This window comes from Sturnus vulgaris, chromosome 1 (genome assembly GCF_052056855.1).
Source record: "Sturnus vulgaris isolate bStuVul1 chromosome 1, bStuVul1.hap1, whole genome shotgun sequence".
In the NCBI taxonomy this organism is placed as follows: Eukaryota; Metazoa; Chordata; class Aves; order Passeriformes; family Sturnidae; genus Sturnus; species Sturnus vulgaris.
This window is the reverse complement of record NC_142243.1, coordinates 85870483-85889864: the sequence shown is the minus strand read 5'-3', so window position 1 is coordinate 85889864 and position 19382 is coordinate 85870483. Positions and strand designations below refer to the sequence as shown.

The 19382-nt window shown below is 37.5% G+C and overlaps 1 protein-coding gene across 3 annotated transcripts in view; it reads right to left on the bottom strand.

The window, feature by feature from the left end:
- Positions 1-19382, bottom strand: part of SEMA5A (semaphorin 5A) — a 411339-nt gene that overhangs the window by 187641 nt on the left and 204316 nt on the right. For all 3 annotated transcript variants that reach the window (XM_088171122.1, XM_088171116.1, XM_088171133.1), the window contains exon 4: positions 11929-12028. In XM_088171122.1, coding sequence (XP_088027248.1) covers positions 11929-12028 — 100 coding nt within the window. The remainder of the gene's footprint in view (positions 1-11928; positions 12029-19382) is intronic.

Genomic DNA, 19382 nt, shown 5'->3' with positions numbered 1-19382 from the left:
ATGGCGAATCTGTACGAGCCCCAGAGTTTTCACAATTTTGAGCAAAGTCTTGTCCTATGTGGTCTAATTTTTTCGAAGCCTAAGAATTTTTTCCCACAGACAGCAGAAGCTGCATGCAAACCAACAAGCACAGTTTTCAAAAGCCTGTGCATTTATTGCAAAATATTTACCACTCTGTCTTTTCTCTATGGCAGTATCAGAGCTAGGGAGGAGTCCAGACAAACCACAAGCAAGACATATTCCTTCTCCACCACTGTTTCCCTTATTTCTTAGTTCTTATCACACCTCTTTTTCTTCTTCTCATGATTCATTTTTTCTACTGCATCTTCACAGAAATAATACCCCTCAATCTTCTTCTGCCTGTTTTTACCTTATTTAAAACAATTCTGATTTTCCAATGCTAATACAGAGGGATTATGTTTTAGACAAGAAAATAAAAAGGATTTAAAAATAATAATATAAATTACTTCAATCTTAATTTATTCACAACGAATACGTAACACCAATTTATACATTTTTTAAAAATTCATTGTGAGTAACAAAAAACCCACAGATGATAGAGATGAGCAAATTTAAACTTGAACTTTAAATATTTGTAATATTCATTATCTGCAATATTACATTCATGTAACTTATACACATGTAATCAAAATTAAAATTAGGCCAAATTTTTTGAGATAATAATTCTAATTCATTCCAAAGAGATATGAGGTATTGTTAATGGGCGCAGATGGTTACAACCTGTAGTTTACATCCCTATTTTTTTTTTTTAATGAGACAGCAGGGAAGGAGAGAAGAACAAAATCAAATTGTGTCTAACTCAGAAACACAACCACCATGGCCATAATAGCCATCTTTATTCATAGACTCCCAGAAACAGCTATGAGTATTTATTCATTGGCTCTGGGATATATATGGTCTACTTAAATTGTGGCTGTACAGGAACCATGTCACTAGTATTACTAAATACCCAGGAGTATTGCTAGAGAGAATTACTCAAAATGCAGGGGGCACATTATTAAGGGCAAGAATTGGTGTGAAAGTAAAATAAAGACAGAATATTTATTATTGTACAGCTAAATCACCACAAAGAAATATTTAAAACACTTGGGTCTGAGTCATGAAGGGACCTGAAGTGGGTAAACAAAGAAAACAGTATTTTGCAGAAATGTGTACACATAGCTTCACCAACAAGTTACACACAAGTCGACTTGAAAGATTTTTACCAAAACACTAGGAAGCAATGCATTATAGTCTTTCTAACACTTCTACATTCCCTCTGTAAAGACAAAAAATACCTAAACTTCTGCAGAATGTCTTGCTCAGAAGTCTTCAGCAGGGAGCATAAATACTTGGACTGCTCCTCATTTTAGTGGATTTAAACTTCCATCACCCATCGCTGTACTTCTTTCACTCCAATATCAAAGAAACTGGCTTCACTGCTGCTGCAAAACAACTTTTTTTCTTCCAGAGAAATTCATCCTGCATCCTCAGCAGGTATAAACTGCTTTCTTAACTCAGTGGTATCAGACTCACAGGAATGGCACATAAATGCCCCATCTCACTCTACAAATAAATGCAGTCTCCATTGCAGAATATGTGAGCAGACAATTGGGTCTCACAAATTTAGTTTTCAGATCAGTACTTCATACAGATTTCAATTGCTATGTGTACTCCATCTTCAGATATCTGCTGAAAATTTACGCCAGTGAGGCCTTTTTAGGACAGATTATCAAATTAATAATGTCTTTTTATTGTCAATTCTGACATCATTTCAGCCTACTAAAAAGTAAGCTATTGTCTCAAACGGTAAAGATTCTAAAGTAATAAATGCACAAACACAGTGCCAGTGAAGAAAAACACTCAACATTTTTCTTGTCTTTTTCTTCCTAGAAAATGAGATTTTTATCCTATTCAGTAGAGCACAACACTTCTACACATTAATATATTCGGTGTGAAATTAGAAAAATTGACCCTATAAGTGTTAGGGAGACTAAAATGTCCATATTCATGTGAATGATCAAGAGGCAGAGCTAATTAGTGTACATTTTTCAATTTCCTGTGGCTGCCAATAACCAATTAAAATATTTTTAGCTTTATAAAGCCAGCAGAAAGAAAATTGAACAAGAAAAGCAACGTGCAAGAGACAGTAAAAACACCTTAGCAACATAAACTGGGCAAATGGACAGCACAGATTGACTGTGACTACATAAATAATCCTGGGCTAAGTGTCAAACTAGCACTCAGAGAGCAATCAGAGCTATTCCTGCCTAGATGTGCCCACTTCAGTAAAACTTGCAGGACTACATTTAGCTTTACAAATCCGACTGTTTAACATTCTAAAGTGTGCTTCACTAGCATGTGAGAACTTGTTCAGAAAGCACATATATGAGAAAAAAAAGTAAAAGAAAATTAAAGAAATGAGCATGACAGTAAAAAAAACACAAAGGAAATGTGGCAATAAATCTGGCAGTCCAAAGAAAAAGTCATTGCCAATTTTCATGACGTGCAGAGCCATTATGCTCCTCACGAGACAGGTAACAACATTTTTTCAAAGTGTTATTGAGATTATGCCCTGGACTGCCATTTTTCAACCTCTGTTCAGCTTTATTCCAGTACATTTATGCTTTGAAGGCAACAAAGAATGAAAAAGAAAAATGAAATTACACTTCTGAAGCACAGATATGACCTCTTAGCACTCAGCCCTTCCTCTTTTCCAAATATGGTGGCAATAAGGAAGACAAATACAACTTTGCACGCTGGAACTAAACTGATTTGACACTGGCGGTAATTGGCAAATTTGTTTCCATTTGGTGCTTAATGAATGAGGAAAGCAAATATGTTACATAAATCTGCAAACAGAAGGACATTTAATGAGCAGAAAGCACAACCAACACTGAGATAAAACAGCATCCTCTGCTCCTTCAGAGATCCAGCAGGCAGTAAGTGTTTTGCTCTGCTTTCACAGCACTGAACAACTCTTCTAGCTCAGCTGTTATAATTAAAACCCGTTAGTCAAGAGCCTGCTCCAACCCAAGGGTAAACACTTCCACTGGTATCAGCAGGAGCTGAATGAAAGCACACAAAAAGCACGCTCCAGTCACCTCCTTCACAATACAATTCAACCTATTGCAGTGAATACGTTCAGTATGAATACAGCTAAAAGTATAAAACTAATCTTCTGTATGTTCCTGAACAAGGCCAAGTCAAAAAAAACAATTGAAAATGCATAAAGATTCAAAAGTTTATCATGTTAGCAATGGTTGTTAAATCCAGAATTTTACCCTTTTCTTTGTGAAATTGCAAGCTACAAAAGCTGAATGGAACAACAATAAATACTCTTCCATTAGACATAGACATGAATTAAAAGAATATTAAGATGGCACACACAGTTCAGGAAAACGTGGATTAAGTCTTTTTTTAAAAGACAACAAAATATATACCTTAATATCACAGAAAAGCTCCATAACCCATCCTAAACCCCCACATGCATTTGCAACTGAAAGCCTGAATCTATAAATAGGGGTTGCAGCAAACTCAGACACTCAAGGTATGACCAGACATGCTGCCAAATCTCCTGGAAATAAACTAAGATTCCTACTTTTTCTTCTTTCAAGAAACTAATTCACATAAAAGAAGAAAATTTTATTCAATTCACAGGGAGAAAACAATAGTAAGATTGAAAATGTCAAGTATAAACTCTGCAGGAGTCAACTATTAAGCAAAATTTCACAATTCCACCATTAAGATTGTAAAGTTCTGGGTGAAAGGCAATTCCAGTTCTGCAGTATAGTAAAGTCAGCAAGTGGAAAGAAATTTGTTTTAAAAAATGTTAGGGGCTAAAAGAGATTATCAATATAAATAAAACTATTATGTACAAAATTTATTTGTTTAAATCATGACTTTATAGGAAAAATATCCCAAAAAGCCAAGGATGATGCACTGGAAATAAAAGAAGCCTAATCCAAGCGTGACCATGAAAATGGTCAAATTACAATAACAAAAAGCAGAATGGCCAAAAGTTATATATTATCTTCATTTTGCATGAAATGGAAGCCACAGAAAATAGGAATAATGAAATGGGAGGCTTACTGATAAATGCCAAGGATTTGAAAACAGCATATGCACAGACATAATTTTTTTCTGACTAGTAGGTCATGTTGATCCATCCTAAAAATTATGGAGAAGTGATTTTTGTTCTTTTTGGGTTTTTTTTGTTCTTATTGCTCTTTTTAAATAATTTCTAAAATTACAGGTTTTCTTGAGGAATGAAGACTAACCACATTTTATTAACTTTTAAAGTGGCAAAGGGAAGGCTCATGTAATCATAAGCTGACCGGTGAGACAGTGAGCTTGGCAAACAGAACAAGAAAAACATTATGAGAGTCAATTATGATAGAATCCAAATAAAAATTGAATTAATCCACTCAAGGGTGCTGTGAAATCTGATTTCCTTCTTTGGTGCTTTCTCCTCTGGATTAGTAAATCTTACTTTGCTACCCTGTGGCTTCTCAGATGGCCTCAGCAATGCTGGAGATCCTAGAGCACAGCACTCCTGCACAGGTGTTCAACAACAGCCAGATGTCACTTCCACATATTTCTTGCCATGGGCTTCTCCAGAAAAAGCAGAAAAGTACCAGAGGTGCCTGCAGCTCTAGAGGTCACCCTCCTCCTGAAGTTATGCCATGTCACCTCAAACTTCCATTAACATCTTCCTCTGTTGGCCTTGACTTCTCACACAGAGCACTCAAGTTCCCCCACAGCTGGCAATGGCCTCACAGTATTTGACAAGTGTCTGCCACCTATGCATGCAGGTCAAGGATGTTTCTGAATATTATGTTTTAGTCCAGATGAGTTTGTGAGGTTATTGAGCTATTTATTTAGTAAGCTGTTGTTGGATACAACTTTATCCTGAAATATCAGCTCAACCAAAATGTTAATCCTGTATTTAATAACTGAGTCCAACCAAATCTTTAATACTTTTTTTATTGCTGCAACATATATGTCAAAGTACATGCCCCTGGTTTTTATATTTTGGCAGATATTACATATACTGTACAGTGTTCACTCACATTAATAGCCATGCAAATTCTATGTGGTGTTGTTACCATTTCATTGTTCAATATATTAATCTTCTGTTTCTTTTCAAGATTAATTGAAATTAAATGTAAAGGTTGCTGTTATATTTCCTCCAAAAAATCCCCCAACAATGAAAATGGGCTTAAAACCAGAAATTTTAGACAGTTCCAACTTTTTGCGATCTCCTACTACAGTAATCAACTTGGGCATAAAGTTTGCTTGAGTTGTTGGAGGTGGGGTGCAAGAAAAGTCAGGAGGAGAAGGCAAAGAGTTTAAAGTATCCAAAGTTTGGATTTTTTTAAAATTTTTTTTTAATTAAAAAAATTAACTGCAATGACTGTGACAAAAGTTTTATTTACCCCTAACAAAGGGATCATTTCTCTTTTGTTCTTACTCTGAATCAACTCCAGGGCTCCTGTGATGATGCACCATGTCAGCTTTGCTAATTAAAATGCCAAGACATTAAATCAGCACAAGGAGGGACTTTTGTGGAGATAGTGAACTGACTAGTGTCACTCTGCAACCAGACTATTGCCAGCATCAGTGCAAAGAAGGAGAAAACTGCAGAGTGGAACCAGGCATGAGCAGGAGAGGTATGAAGCTTTAAAAAATATCCTGTTAGCAAGGTAGGAAAAACAAGCAGTAGGGGGAGAAGACCTGCCTCTTTTTGCAGCAGTAAGATGGTAATTTTTCACAGATTTAGCATTAAATCATAGATTAGATTAGATTAGCCCAGTTCCATCAGTGGAAGGACAGACATTGATTACCCTGAGCCAAGTGTTAAATGAGAAGTGATACCCAGGCGGATGTTCAAAGAATAGAGCACCAATTCCCTCTGCCTGTATATTCTCCCTGTACACGTAGCCCTCAGAGCACCTTATTAACAAGAAGCTCTAAGATTCTCCTGCTGGCAGCAGACAACAGCAAGAAGCAAACCTGTATAGTTATTTATTCCTTTGTTAGAGATCCTTAAGCCACTGTTAATGAATCCTTTAATTTGCCTTTCTGTTATTATGGCAAGTAGTGGTAATGGTTCAAATTAACGTTCCCAAACACACATCTAATTAAGGGAGAAGCCTTCCTGTTGCAGTCCTTCATCAGTGAGATAAGGAGTGACTGAGGCAATAAGCCACCTCAAAGCAAGTTATAATCCTAAAAAGCAAGTTTAATTAACTTGCAGGAGAACATATAGGGGAAAGCCACCACTATTAGGATACTCTATGTTTACAGAAAACAAGTAAGGTATGTCTAAATATATATTACCAATTAAAAAGAAAGCTGAATAGCTTTGAGACCTATTTCTGATATTAACTGTATCATTTAAAAGTATAGCTGAACTAGCCCAACTTGAATTAAAAAAATTTTCCACATTTTAGGAATGAACTTAATCCAGGCTGCTTCCAGTTCAAAATTTCAAGCACAGCAGGCTTTGGAAAAGAGGATAACTTCATTTTCCCTTTAAAAATAGACATAATTCTTCTTTCATGGTTTGAATAAAACCACTGAGAAAAAGAATAAAATTAAAAGTCACAAAAAAATAAAAATAAAAAATTTGCCCTAAACTACTGGGGTTTTGACATGCTTTTTGTTGACTCCTGTTTAGCCAAAATGGATGAAATACTTTTGGCAATTTTTGATTTAGCAAAACTAGAGCTGCTACATGTTACATACATTGTCAGAAGATGAGGAGGAAAAATGGCAATGCACAATTTGCCTGGCAGTTCACAGACTCTTGTATCCTTCCCTTAATCTGGCCTTCTCCCCGTTCAACTGACCTTTCTAAAGAAACATATGGCAAAGCACTTTGACACAGCAAAGAAGACAAGGTTATTCTTGGAGAAATCCATGAATCTTTATGCCTACTGGTATTTCAAAATACAGAAATCACTATAATATTTTATTACATGCTAAATCAGTCCACCAAGTAACACACAGGGAAATATTTCATCTGAATATTTTATTAGAATTTATCAGAATAAGATAAACAAGTGTCTCTCATTTCCTTGAGCTTACTGAGGAGCTAATGCCCTGAGAGTAATCCTTCACTGGTGCCATTTAATTATAAAAGTGAATTCTGCCCTGCCATATGGATTGGCTTTTTTCTAAGAAAACAAATGAATTCCCAAGAAGGTTTTAGATTGCAATAGAACTCATTTATTTTTATCTGCCAGGTCACATACAATATTAAGAACAATGCCTGGGGCAAATTTTAAAGATACAGTTTCATGGGAGCATGGATTGCATGATTAATATGAAGGCACATACTAGTATTGGAGTGGCACCATTCACAGATTTCTGCTGATGGTGCAAGGAAACTGAAACAAGGCTACAAGACTCCAGCTTAATCAACTCAATACCTATAGGAGAATTGGATGTTTTGCAGAACAAAAAAAAAATATCAACCAGTTATAACCTTCTCACAAGGAGTGGAAGGCAACCTGCTGAAGGTGAGAGCAGGGATAGGGGGACAAATAGAATTGAAAACCATCTATTTTTGTACAGCAACAGAATGCCCACAGACATCAGAAGACCACCTTTATTTCCCAAACTGGACAAGCACGACTAATCTTAGCAATATAGGACAAATTTCCCAGTTATTGCCTGCTACTGTGAATACTACAGAATAAAGTCCTTTGCATATTTTTAGAGACCTCTATATGAAAATTATTTCTGTTCTTATTTTGTTTGCCTCAACAAAATGTGGCAAAAATAATTGTTTCTTGACTAAATTACTCAAGGCCAACTTAAGCTCTGGTTTTCTGTCAGCATTGCTGTTCCATTTGTACTACTACTTCCTTTTCTAGATACAGATGGATTTATGGGCAGGTGCTATGCACATGCTCAGCCCTTGTTATTCTCCACTACAATTCCAACCCTCTTCTCATCTGCTTTCAGCAGTCCTTCTTACATTTTTAACTAATTTCATCAAACCTTGTTCAAGCATATATAAATAGAACGGTACACACAAGCACAATTTAAAGTCTCTGCAAAGAGATCAAAATTTCTCTATCACTCTGGGAGACACCTTTTGGGGTATCATCTGATCATATCTTTCTTTCCACATAGCTGCATGACATTGGCAACTCCCAACAGGAATGCAGTCTGGATCCCAGTTGGGATCTTTGCTACTATTCTCAATAAGACAAATCATAAATATCTTTAGAGGCTGTAGAACTTAATAAATGAAAAAGAGTCACCTGCTGTGAGTATCAGTAATGGAAAAAGGATTTAAAATTTCCAATAGTGTCAAACTTTCACAATAGTATTTTGTTTGATTTCTAAGACAGAGCAATTTGGGAAGACTTCATTAAATCTATTTAGGTGGAAAAAATCAATTATGAACATAAGATGAGCCACAGCTTCTGGCTGTGAAAAATCATTCCTCTAGTTTAGAACACCACCAACTTACTAAAGCAGAATCCTGAAGGTGCAAGGTGGTGGGCTGACCCTGGTTGAAGACCAGGTTCTCATCAAATCTACTCTATCACTCCCCTCCTCAACTGAGCAGGAAAAGAAAATATAACAAAAGCTTCATGAGTAAAGATGACAGGGAGAGATCACTCATTGAGTACATTCAGGGGCAAAATAGAAGCAACTTAGAGAAATTAACTAAATTTATTACCAATCAAGATCAGAGTAGAATAAGAGAAGTAAAGGAAATCTTAAAAACACCTTCCACCTATTCCTCCCTCCTTCCCAGGCTTAACTTTATTCCTGACTCTTTACCTGCTCCCTGCCAGGGGCACAGAGGGACAGAGGAATGGGGGTTATGGTCAGTCCATCACATGTTACTTCTGTCATTATTCCATCTCAGGAAGAGGAGTCTTTCCCCTGCTCCAGCATGGGATCCCGTCCCATGGAAGACAGCCCTCCAGGGACTTCTCCAACATGGATCCTTCCCACAGGCTGCATCTCCCCACAGATTGCTCCACAGGGTGCACTCCTTCAAGAAAAAACTTCTGGTTCCCCCACATGGTCACAAGTCCTGCCAGCAAACCTGCTCCAGTGTGGCCTCCTCTCTCCATGGAGCCACAGGTCTTGCCAGGGTGAGCTTCCCAAGGGGTTGCAGCCTCCCTTGGGCATCCCCCTGCTCCAGTACAGGTCTCCTCCACGGGCTGTAGGTGGATCTCTGCATACCCATGGATCTCCACAGGCTGCAGGGACACAGCTGCTTCACCATGCTCTGCACCCCAGGCTGCAGAGGAATTTGAGCTCCAGCATCTGGAGCACCTCCTCCCCTATCTTTTCCATTGGCCATGGTGACTGCAAGGCTGTTTCTCTCACATTTGTTTCCCTCCTTTCTTCTGTGGGCATAATTATTTGTGCTCAATAACTTTTCTACCTTCTTAAATATTTTATCACAGAGACATCACCATTGCTGATGGCCTTGACCTGCAGCACATCTGTCTTGCAGCCAGCTGGCATTGGCTCTGCCAGACATGGGGGAGGCTCCCAGCAGCTTCTCACAGAAGCCACCCCTGTAGCCCCCTTCCACACCAGAGGCTCGCCATGCAAACCCAGTATATCTCTTCTTGTGTGGATGCTGGACAAGTAAATAATAATGTAAGTACTTCTCTTGGCAGTGTATAGAGTAATATAAGTTTTATTTGTAACTATTTCATGTGCCCCATTGCCCATTTTCTGTCTCTACCAGTGACTGGGTAGCAAAGAGAAGTCCATGTTAGAAGGCTACAAATTATCATTTTCACAAGTGAACTGGAACTTTTTACTGTTCAGATCTTACTGAAATCACATTACACATGGTCAGTAGTTTTTCAGTACTGAAGTGTTAGTACAAGGAGACAATAATAAAAAAAAAAAAGATGAAATATTCAAAGAGAAATAACTACATATCAAAAGATACTTCATCAGGAAGAATGAATAATCAGTGAATTAACAGAATTAAATTCTCTTTGCTGTCTTTACAAGAGCACAGTTGTTGCTTATGACAGAAAACAAATTCTTCAAACGGCTGTTTGAATATGTGAATCCAGTGAGGCAGATGTTCAAGAAACTTGTATTAAAATATTGTCCACAGGCCATAGCACAAGTATGGTAATATTAATGCTCTGTTCAGATGGCTATCAGTGAAAGGTAAAACAGTACATTAAGGGGAAAAAAGCATCAACAAGGCCGGTTGAGACTATGAAAGGCTGCAAAAACCATTCCTGCAAATAAAGATAAAACTTGACATGATATTCACAGTGAATGGACTCATTCTGCCTGCAGTGGGGACTATATGCAAAAGATAAGTAATCAGAAATGACAGCCAACTATACTGAAATGTGTAAAACAAAATTGCTGTTGTAATTTTAATAATCCTGAACTTTTATTTTTTAAATTTTAGTCAGAACAAGAGATATAAAGCTCTGAACCATCATTAACTTATAGGAAAAAGAAATCTTTTGATGTATGGGATATTTTGCAAAAAGCTGATTTTTTTTTTTAGTCACTGCTTATTCAACAAAATCATCCAAAGCTTATCCCATAGTGACTCAAAAGGCTTCATCAAAAGCACTAGTTTAAATGATCTTATTTTTTGCTCAGATTTGGACTCTAGATTAACAGTATGGAAAATAAAATAAGAGAGGAAGGAGGGAAAAGTTTGTTGTGCTTTTTTTGTTGTTTTTTTGTTTTGTTTTGTTTGTTTTTGGTTTTTTGGGTTTTTTTTTTGTTTGTTTGGTTGGTTGGTTGGTTTTTGTTTTTTGGTTTTTTTGTTGTTTTATTTTGGTTTTGGGGGCTTTTTTTTACAACTATTGGGATATCTGTACAGAGTGCATTGAGCCAACACATATTTCCATGGATCTGGGGCCTGGGGAGAGGTTCAGACAACTTATGGTGACAGTCCTTATAGAGTAGCAGCAGTTGATAACCTCACACTAAGTTTTATTTGGTAGCTTAAAGAATTGAAAAATTAATGTCAAGGCACAGAATACCCCATTTAATGTGGGCCAAAAATAAATAAATGTATGTACACACACACCTATTTCCAACTGAGAAAGTTTTTCCCAGTAGATAAACAACTTCCACGGACCCATGGAAAATATTTTTCTTGAAGTGCATTTCATGACTCTGCATTTTGAACCTCATTTTCAGCTAAAAAGCAAACTTGGAAACAGAAATATGTTCCAATGCTAAACCTAAAAGATAAGTGAGCTGACTAGAACTTTGTTAAATCAAAAGTAAAGTATATTCAGAAGGCAAGTGTGAATAATAAGTTTAGATGGTTAGATTTTGTTTGCCAACTAAGATGTTTTACTACACCTCATATGCTAAGAGGAAAAAAAAATAGTTCTCAAGGACTGTCACTGCTTCAATGCTGACATCTAAGACAGTGTCACTGTTGATCACAGCCTGCAGAGTGCTCTCCTATCCTACTGTGCAAACAGTGACTATCACCAACTTTACCACTAATTCCACACTCTTTAATAGATGCTCCTGGCATTGTAGTGAATAATTATTAGAAACATCCCAACACAAAGAGCCACGGCCACATTGTGCAGCCAAATTTGGAATCATCCTAAACTTCACGCAGGGCCAACTTTTGTCACATTGCCACACAGCACCTGCTTGTTCTACCATATGCACACAAAGATTGTGTACTTCAGGACAGTCCTCTTAAAAATTAGAATAGTGTAAGCTATTATAAAACCTTGATACCAGGCAGGCAGTCCATCTTGTAACTCTGGTCAGGGATAAGAGAAATAAACATACATAACATTAATTTTAGTGGATCTAGAAGGCAGGGGAGTCACACAAGAGCACACTAATATTGGAATCTGGCTAAATAATGCTTATCATCAAAGAACAAAATCCAGCCTGGTGCAAAAAAGAAAAAAGATTTCTCACCTTGCTCCAGCAATAAGCTCTTTTTGTCCTGGGTCAAATGTTAACTGTGAGAAGTCCACGGCATCTTCTGCTTTGAACACGTGTAGCCAAGGGGCAATTTCTAAAAACAATCAAGAAATACAACTTTTACTATAAATGTTATAGCTGTAGTACATCAAGTAGCCACCATTAAATCTACAGATATTTCGTGTGGGTCTGCAAGTTTTCTCCTTATGGTCCTCTAAGGAAACATAGGAGACTTTCACCACTATGCCATTTAATTTATAATAGAGGCCTGTAAAATACAGGGCAGCCACCTGATACACACTTGAATCAAGTATCCATATTTTGTTCTGAATTGTTTTTACTCCTTGGGTAAAGAAGAAAACACCACAGTACAACTGCAATTCACTGACACATACTCAAGCAAAGTTAGATTAAATTTCCATGCATCAAAAGCAGCTGAGGACTAGAGGTTGTTTGCTTTTTTTTAGTTTGCAATTGAGTTCTTTATTTTCTTTACAAAAGGATCTGATTAAGTGAAAAGAAATGAGGAAAACAAACAAATTTTACTTTTCATCATTTTCACAATAAAAAGGTTGAGAAATGAGGGATGAAAAAGGAAAAATGCTTGACATCCTTTGAACTCTTTTTTTTTTCACCTTCCTTTCTCAGACCAATTAAGCATTAAGCACATTACATTAGATACACATTAAATACATTAAGCAGGGCAGACAAGCATGTGAGTTGCTGAAAATTAGCAAGGGGCATTACTTGTATTCAGAATACAAACTTGTTCCTACTTTCAAATTTAAGCACACATAAATAGTTGTAAATCAAATCCTTAAATATTTTCATTACTAGTAGTTCTTTTTTTCATTCATATCACTAACTGGACACTCAACAGTTTGGTTAAATAGACACCATATTGTGGGAACAGGGCATAATTTTTTTTTTAATTTTTACTTTTTTTAAATAGATGCATAGAGTATATAAAATTTCTGTTACAATAGAAATCATTGAAATGGCACCCTAAAAAAACCAGTCCTGTTGTACAAAAACCTCATCCTCTAGAATTCCTCAATTCTCAAGACAATGCCTGAAACTTTTTTTTTTTTAATGTAGTCACAAGGCAGAGGTCTGGAACTTATGTGAAAGGTGAGGAGGGCTGTATATGTAGGGCACAATGGGCTGTGGGACTGTCTGAAGTTTACAGGTGTGAAAGAGTCGCTTGAAAGACCAAAGGCGAGCCCAGGGTCATGAACATTTAGAACAGGGAGTCAAAACCAACCCCCCTGAGGGTGCTGCAGAAGTGCAGTTTTTGATACTGGTATCATTAGTTGCAGCTCAGGTTAACAGCATTCATTCTAAGCTCTCTTCTTCACTCATGAGAATATTTTTGCTTTTGCAAATGTCTCAGTTGAAATAATCCATGTCTGGTGCCTGTTTCAGGATGATTTGCTCCTAATTTAAAGTTTTAGCACAAGTGGGCTATCCATTCCTAAGGAATGGGCCCAGGAGAAAAATGTTATTCTGTGTCAAAACGTGCTCAGCCATTGCAGACAACAATTAAATGCAGTGTGCAGAAGCTGTATCATCATATACTTTGGAAAAACAGATGGAACTGTGAAGTAGAGTCACTTGGGTGTCAGAAAAGTAACTTCTGCATTTTTAATGTCAGGCTGTATGCATCTGTGCAATTTCAGGCTCGCAATGCCAGTTTGTACACGTTCTGCAGTACTTGTGGCTAAATTCACTCTTGATTTCCATCTCCATTGGATGGGTGCTCAAAGCAGGATTCAAACACTGGGGTGGAAAGGGGAAGTGGCCACATATTAGATAACTGTGATTACAGCTGCCATCAGCCATTACTGCAGATACTGTGCAGAGAACCCAGCAGGATTCTGAGGGAGGAAAAACACTTATACATTACAGGCCTTTACAGCCATGTACGTACTTACATACCTATTTTTATTTAAATAAATATATATAAGGCTACACAGGCAAGCATAAAAGAGGCGTTTCTTAAATTTTCTGTACTTGATTTTGCGGTCTTAACTTTTCAATCATGCATTTACTATAAAACAATCAATTTCCAAGTTCTAAAAAGTTAAGAAATTAGGTAGGACATGAAGATGAGGAAATCCAGAGGTAAATCATGAAGAATCTCACTTACTGGCGAAAGAAGGAAAAAAAAAAGAACAAAACAAAAATAAAGACAGACCCGCTGTGGAAACATCAGTCTCTGAAAGAGAGACAAGGTAAGCAGCCAAGAATGGAATTACCTCAGCTCTATATTGGCAGAACAAGTGAGATCCTTGGTCTTCTAAAAGAAAAGGAGAGGAGTGGCTCCCTACAGCATGGGGGGGGCAGGGACAGTTCAGTACACAGAATTATTGCAGTGCCAGAAGGCTACAGGGGAGACTGAGATTCAAAGACTCAATTCTCTTCCACTTGTCCTGCTGTCTCAGCAAGACACAATAAAGCTTCAAGGTACAGCAAGCAGGTGATTGAGACCACTTCCAGGTTTGGAGCAAGGGAGCAGGGGCCAGGCAGGGCAAGGCAAGCGCAGGCTAGAGAACAAGAATGAGGACTTGCTAAGAAATGGCTCTGAAATCCGATTCCCCTCCAAAATATAAATTATTTTATCCTGTCTTTGTTGCATTCGGCAGCACACTTGCTTGAGGGAATAAGGTCAGGAAGAGCAAATGGCTGCTAGAGCTGTACTTTTTTTTCAGAAAACACTCTGAAACTATCTCTTGTGTATCACAGTGGCAGCACAGGCCACACAGAAATAAGTATTTATGAGATAAAGCTATAACTTCATGACACTTTTGTAAGGGGAAATGAACAAAAAAACAGCGCCTAAAAAGAATGAGGCAATCCAACCCCATGTACACTGAAAAAATAAAAGCTTATGTAACTAATTAACAGAATAATTAAATTTCTTTTCACCAAGTGAAATCTAGCTGAAAACCCATAGGTGAAGAGTTTTTAGTTTTCCTAATAATTAACTCCTTAGAGTCAAAAAATCATAATTAGCTACTAAAGGCATATAAATTATTTTTCTGTCAATTAAAATATAATGGTAAAGTAGTAAGAAGTAATAATTTAAATTTATTAATGGTTTTCATGCAGATGCAACACAACAAGCTCTACATAATAACATAGCTGTACATTTTGTGTGCCACAACAATACCATAAATAAATGTGTAAGGCAATTAAGTTGCCCTGCCAGCTAATAGTGTTGCTTGCTGATCACAGGTGACAAACAGCAATGTCCCTACCCTTTCCAATCCTGACCCTCCTTCCTGGCATTCCTATCCCTTCCCTCTGCCCTCATTTCATGTGAATTACAGTAAAACACCAAGCCCTTTGTTGACTTCCCTCTTCTTACTCCTGATACCGAGGACACTTATTGAAACACACCTTCAGCCTGGAGTAGCTTTTCCTTTAAAGCTCAGCAGGCAGGTTTGCCATTCTGCAGACACGGGTCTAGGGCTCAAAGCTGCCCAGGGAAAACTATCATGGTACACAGACATTCGTGACAGCACGTCACTGCCAACACACACTGAGTCCTTTTGGTACATTCAAGACATACTTAACCTTAGCAACAACAAACACAAGAAATTTTCATTGCTATTATAGGACGAAATCTGCAGGCGTTATAACTCAAAAATGTTCCCCCAAAAAAAACACTTTCTCATGGAACTAAAAAATGGATGTTGAAAAAAAAGTCTTTCTGAGAAGGCTACAGCTCTCTTTCACACGCCAGGAATCAGATGTTATGGGTTTTCCTGGGGGGTTCCGGTTTTGGGAGGGAGGGTTAATAGCTTAGATTTAATATAAAACAAAGTTTGTCGTGGTTCATAAATCTACAGCAAAGCAAACACACCAGATTCCACTCAGCTCCTAGGAAAGGTCAAGGAATTCTGTTAAAGAGGCTTAAAGACAAAGGAGGTTAACAATCAAAGCTGGGCAGAAGGACATTAGATACTCACATTAAAAAAAAAAAAAAAAAAAAAAAAAAAAAAAAAAAGACCAGAAACCTGTCTCTGTTTAACTTTAAATTTAGCATCTGCCCAACAGGCCATTACATGTTTGGTTTACATTGTCCAAGGACTTGCCAAGGGTTGAGCTCTACAGTTCTTTGTAAATGAAATTGTAAGGTTCCCTGTAACCTAAGTTTCATTATTCAGTACTTCAAAGTAGAGCTACAGTAAACAGTAGAATAAATTGAGAAATTACTTACAAGGAATAGAATAGTATATTTAGAACTAAATTCAGAAGTGATCTTTAGTAATAACCCGACTTGGCAAATAAGAAAGTCAAAAGACAATAAAGACCTCCTGATTTCAAAATTAACATAGATATTAAAAGTTTCAGTAGTTTATGGTATATGTATGTGACACCTCATGCCATGGGGTCCTTTTTGAAAATAGTGAGCACAAAGTTAAACGTGCACAGCAGCACCTTGAAGAAACTCTGTTAGCAAAATAACAACAATAGCAATAATAATAATACCACAACAATATCATCACAATAACAGCAACAACAACAATAACACCATAGTTGAGAACTAGCAGATTTGCAATATTAACAGAAGTCTCTGGGTGGCATCAGTACGACAAACTCACTAATCTCATCAGAAGAAAATTAAAATATATTTCTGCATGCTAAAGCTATTTTATAATTAAATGTATCTAATCTAAGGATGATACAATAACTCCATCTTCCTGAAGCTGTGGAATAATTTTAGCCTTAGATCTCTTCCTGTGACACTCGAGTTACACTACTATCCTCTTCAAAGGCAGAGAGACATGTCAGAGGTGTCTCCAGGGATGTGCCACGCTGACTCCATTGCATCACCCCCGTGCCCTGGTGACAGTCCCATTAACCCCAGGGGAATCTATTAAGCAAGGTGTCAGGGCTGGCAAGAGGAGATCCACCTGTTCACTCATTCAGCATGTCCTGTCTGGGGATTTATCTGCAACATTTGCACTTGAAGGACACAGCTAGGAGCACTTGTAAACTCTCTGCTGTGACACTTTGGGACCCCACAGTCTCTAAACATCTTAAAACTAGAACTGAGGAAAACAAGATTTTCTCCAGCAATTTCTGTGCATCACTGGTATCGATTCAGTGTGACTGCAAAGTTCTCATTTTAAAACTACATTATATTATAAATAAATATATCTGCGAATAATAAATTCACTCAGAACAACTTCAGGTTAACAAGCATTGCTCAATGTTGGGAAAATAGGCAAGAAAATGGCACGACAGAGCCTGTTGCAGAAACTTTATGATTCACTTTTGTCTATACTTTTTTTTAATATTTCCAGTCACCAGTTTTCCTACCTCTTTTACACTGTATTCTCTCCTCACAGAAATGTATTAAGCACACCCTTGCTGATAAGTCATTGACTCACTGCAGATTACATGAAAAAAGTCCCACAGCTCAAGTGAAGAAAGGAAATACATGCCAACCCTATTCCACAGGTTCCAACTAAAAAGAGGACTCCATCAAGGAAGTTCAGCAAAAGAATAGTTATATTACTTCTGTAACCAATCCCAGTTCACACCCCTGCTTACCAGAAATAGGCTGAGGTCTAGTTTGTCAAAAATATAACTTATTTTTCTAGAACTTATTCAAGGCATGTGTTGCTCAGCATTTGTTTGCAATGACTTCAATGTTTTAAATAATTTTGATCCATAAGTTAAAAAAAAAAAAGTAAATACTGCGTAGAAAGCAGCTATAGTTACAAACATGTAGCTGACAATATAAGATCTCATACACAGGCTTTTTTTTCCTCAGATGAGCTTCTGAAAATACAGCTGCAAACAAATTTCTGGATTTGGTATCAAGGTTTGTCTGGCTGCCATTGCAATGGAAAGAAACCTATGCTGCACCTGAACAAACTACTTTGTGCACTCCTTAGGCTGCAGTACCATGAAGCTTCATCACAACTGTTTTATTTCTGGTACACAGTGTTTAAACCCATACAAATGCAACTAATTCTTTATTTACCTGTAAAGTCATGCTTTATTTTTATTTACTTTGAACCAAATTCCTACCCTAACCTTAGCTTAGCTCTGTTGCAAAACAGGCCAGAGCAGACTTTCCCCAATTGGTTTATTTCTGTTGGATGCATTAACCATGAAGTCATTAAAAGTGCCATTTCTCTTGAGAAAGAAAATCAAAGATATGACAAAAGAATCATAAACACCAAAAAAACCTCATTGAACAACTATAATTAAAGCAGCAAATTTTTTTAAATTTTTCTTACAGAAAAGATTCATTCTACGGGTTACTACACTCCAGCAAAAACAATATGCTAAACTATATTCATTTCAAAATCTAAGTACAAACATCTGCCCTGCTCTTCTTCCATAAGGCCCATGGCAGAAGCCGAGCACTTGGAAAACAGCAGCTCACTGCAAAGCAGAGAAGGCCTGCCCATTACAGGCTGCTTTTCCTTCAATTCCAGACATATGCTTTCTATAAGCAGTGCTATGTTGGTAAATCTGCTTCCAGGACCATATACCTCCTCAGCTTTATGACCCTGCCTGCCTATGCAGTCTGCTTATGCTTATGGCAGAATTGCAGCCCCAAGGTGACTGCCTTGCCCATGCTGTGGAGCTTTATTCCACAGGTCTGGAGAAAATCCCACAGGGAGATTCTGTAGAGTGTCCCTTGCCTAGGTTGTACATCCAGAGGTGCTGTGGGATGCAAAGCCAGGCACACCCAGTACAATTAAAGCCCTGGGTGAACAGTCTGGGTATTCATTAACCCTTTCTACATGCTCCTGTTGTTGTCCTCCTTTAGCATTGCAGGGACAGACAAAATAGTTATTAATGCATCCTACAATAGTAAAGCTCAAAGGTAGGACCAACACTGCATTTTGGTACCAGGCTTGAAGTTAAATAGAAGGAGAATGCCCAAGTAACAACAGCATTAAGTACTAGGAACATATATACACCACCAGGATTATTTAGAAGGGACCATGAAAGTGCTTTTTCTGTAATTTTTCATACACAAGAAGGACAAACTACTGCATTGAGAACCTCAGTCAAATAAACAAACAAGGAGTAAGCAAGTCTCTAACATTTAAATCTCACCGAAAGAGACCATTTTTTTCTGAGAGAAAAATACAAATTGAAAAGACAATCCCAGCTCAACATTCCAGAGAAATTCCTGATCCACTTGTTTGTAGAATGTAGTTGACAAGTCCACTTTTTCATAGATAAGGTACAAACATCCAAACGTCAGGCTTAAGGAGGGCCACAGATGTAAACAGATCTAATGGTCTGTGCTGCCAGAAGGCTCTAACAATCTAAATGGAGTACACCAGAAGCAGGCTGAACACAACATATGAAGAGAAGAGCACTAGTTCAACAACAAAAAGCAAGCATCACCCAGCACCATTTAATGCTTTTCTGTAAAATGAGAGCATTAGGACAGATGGATCTGATGC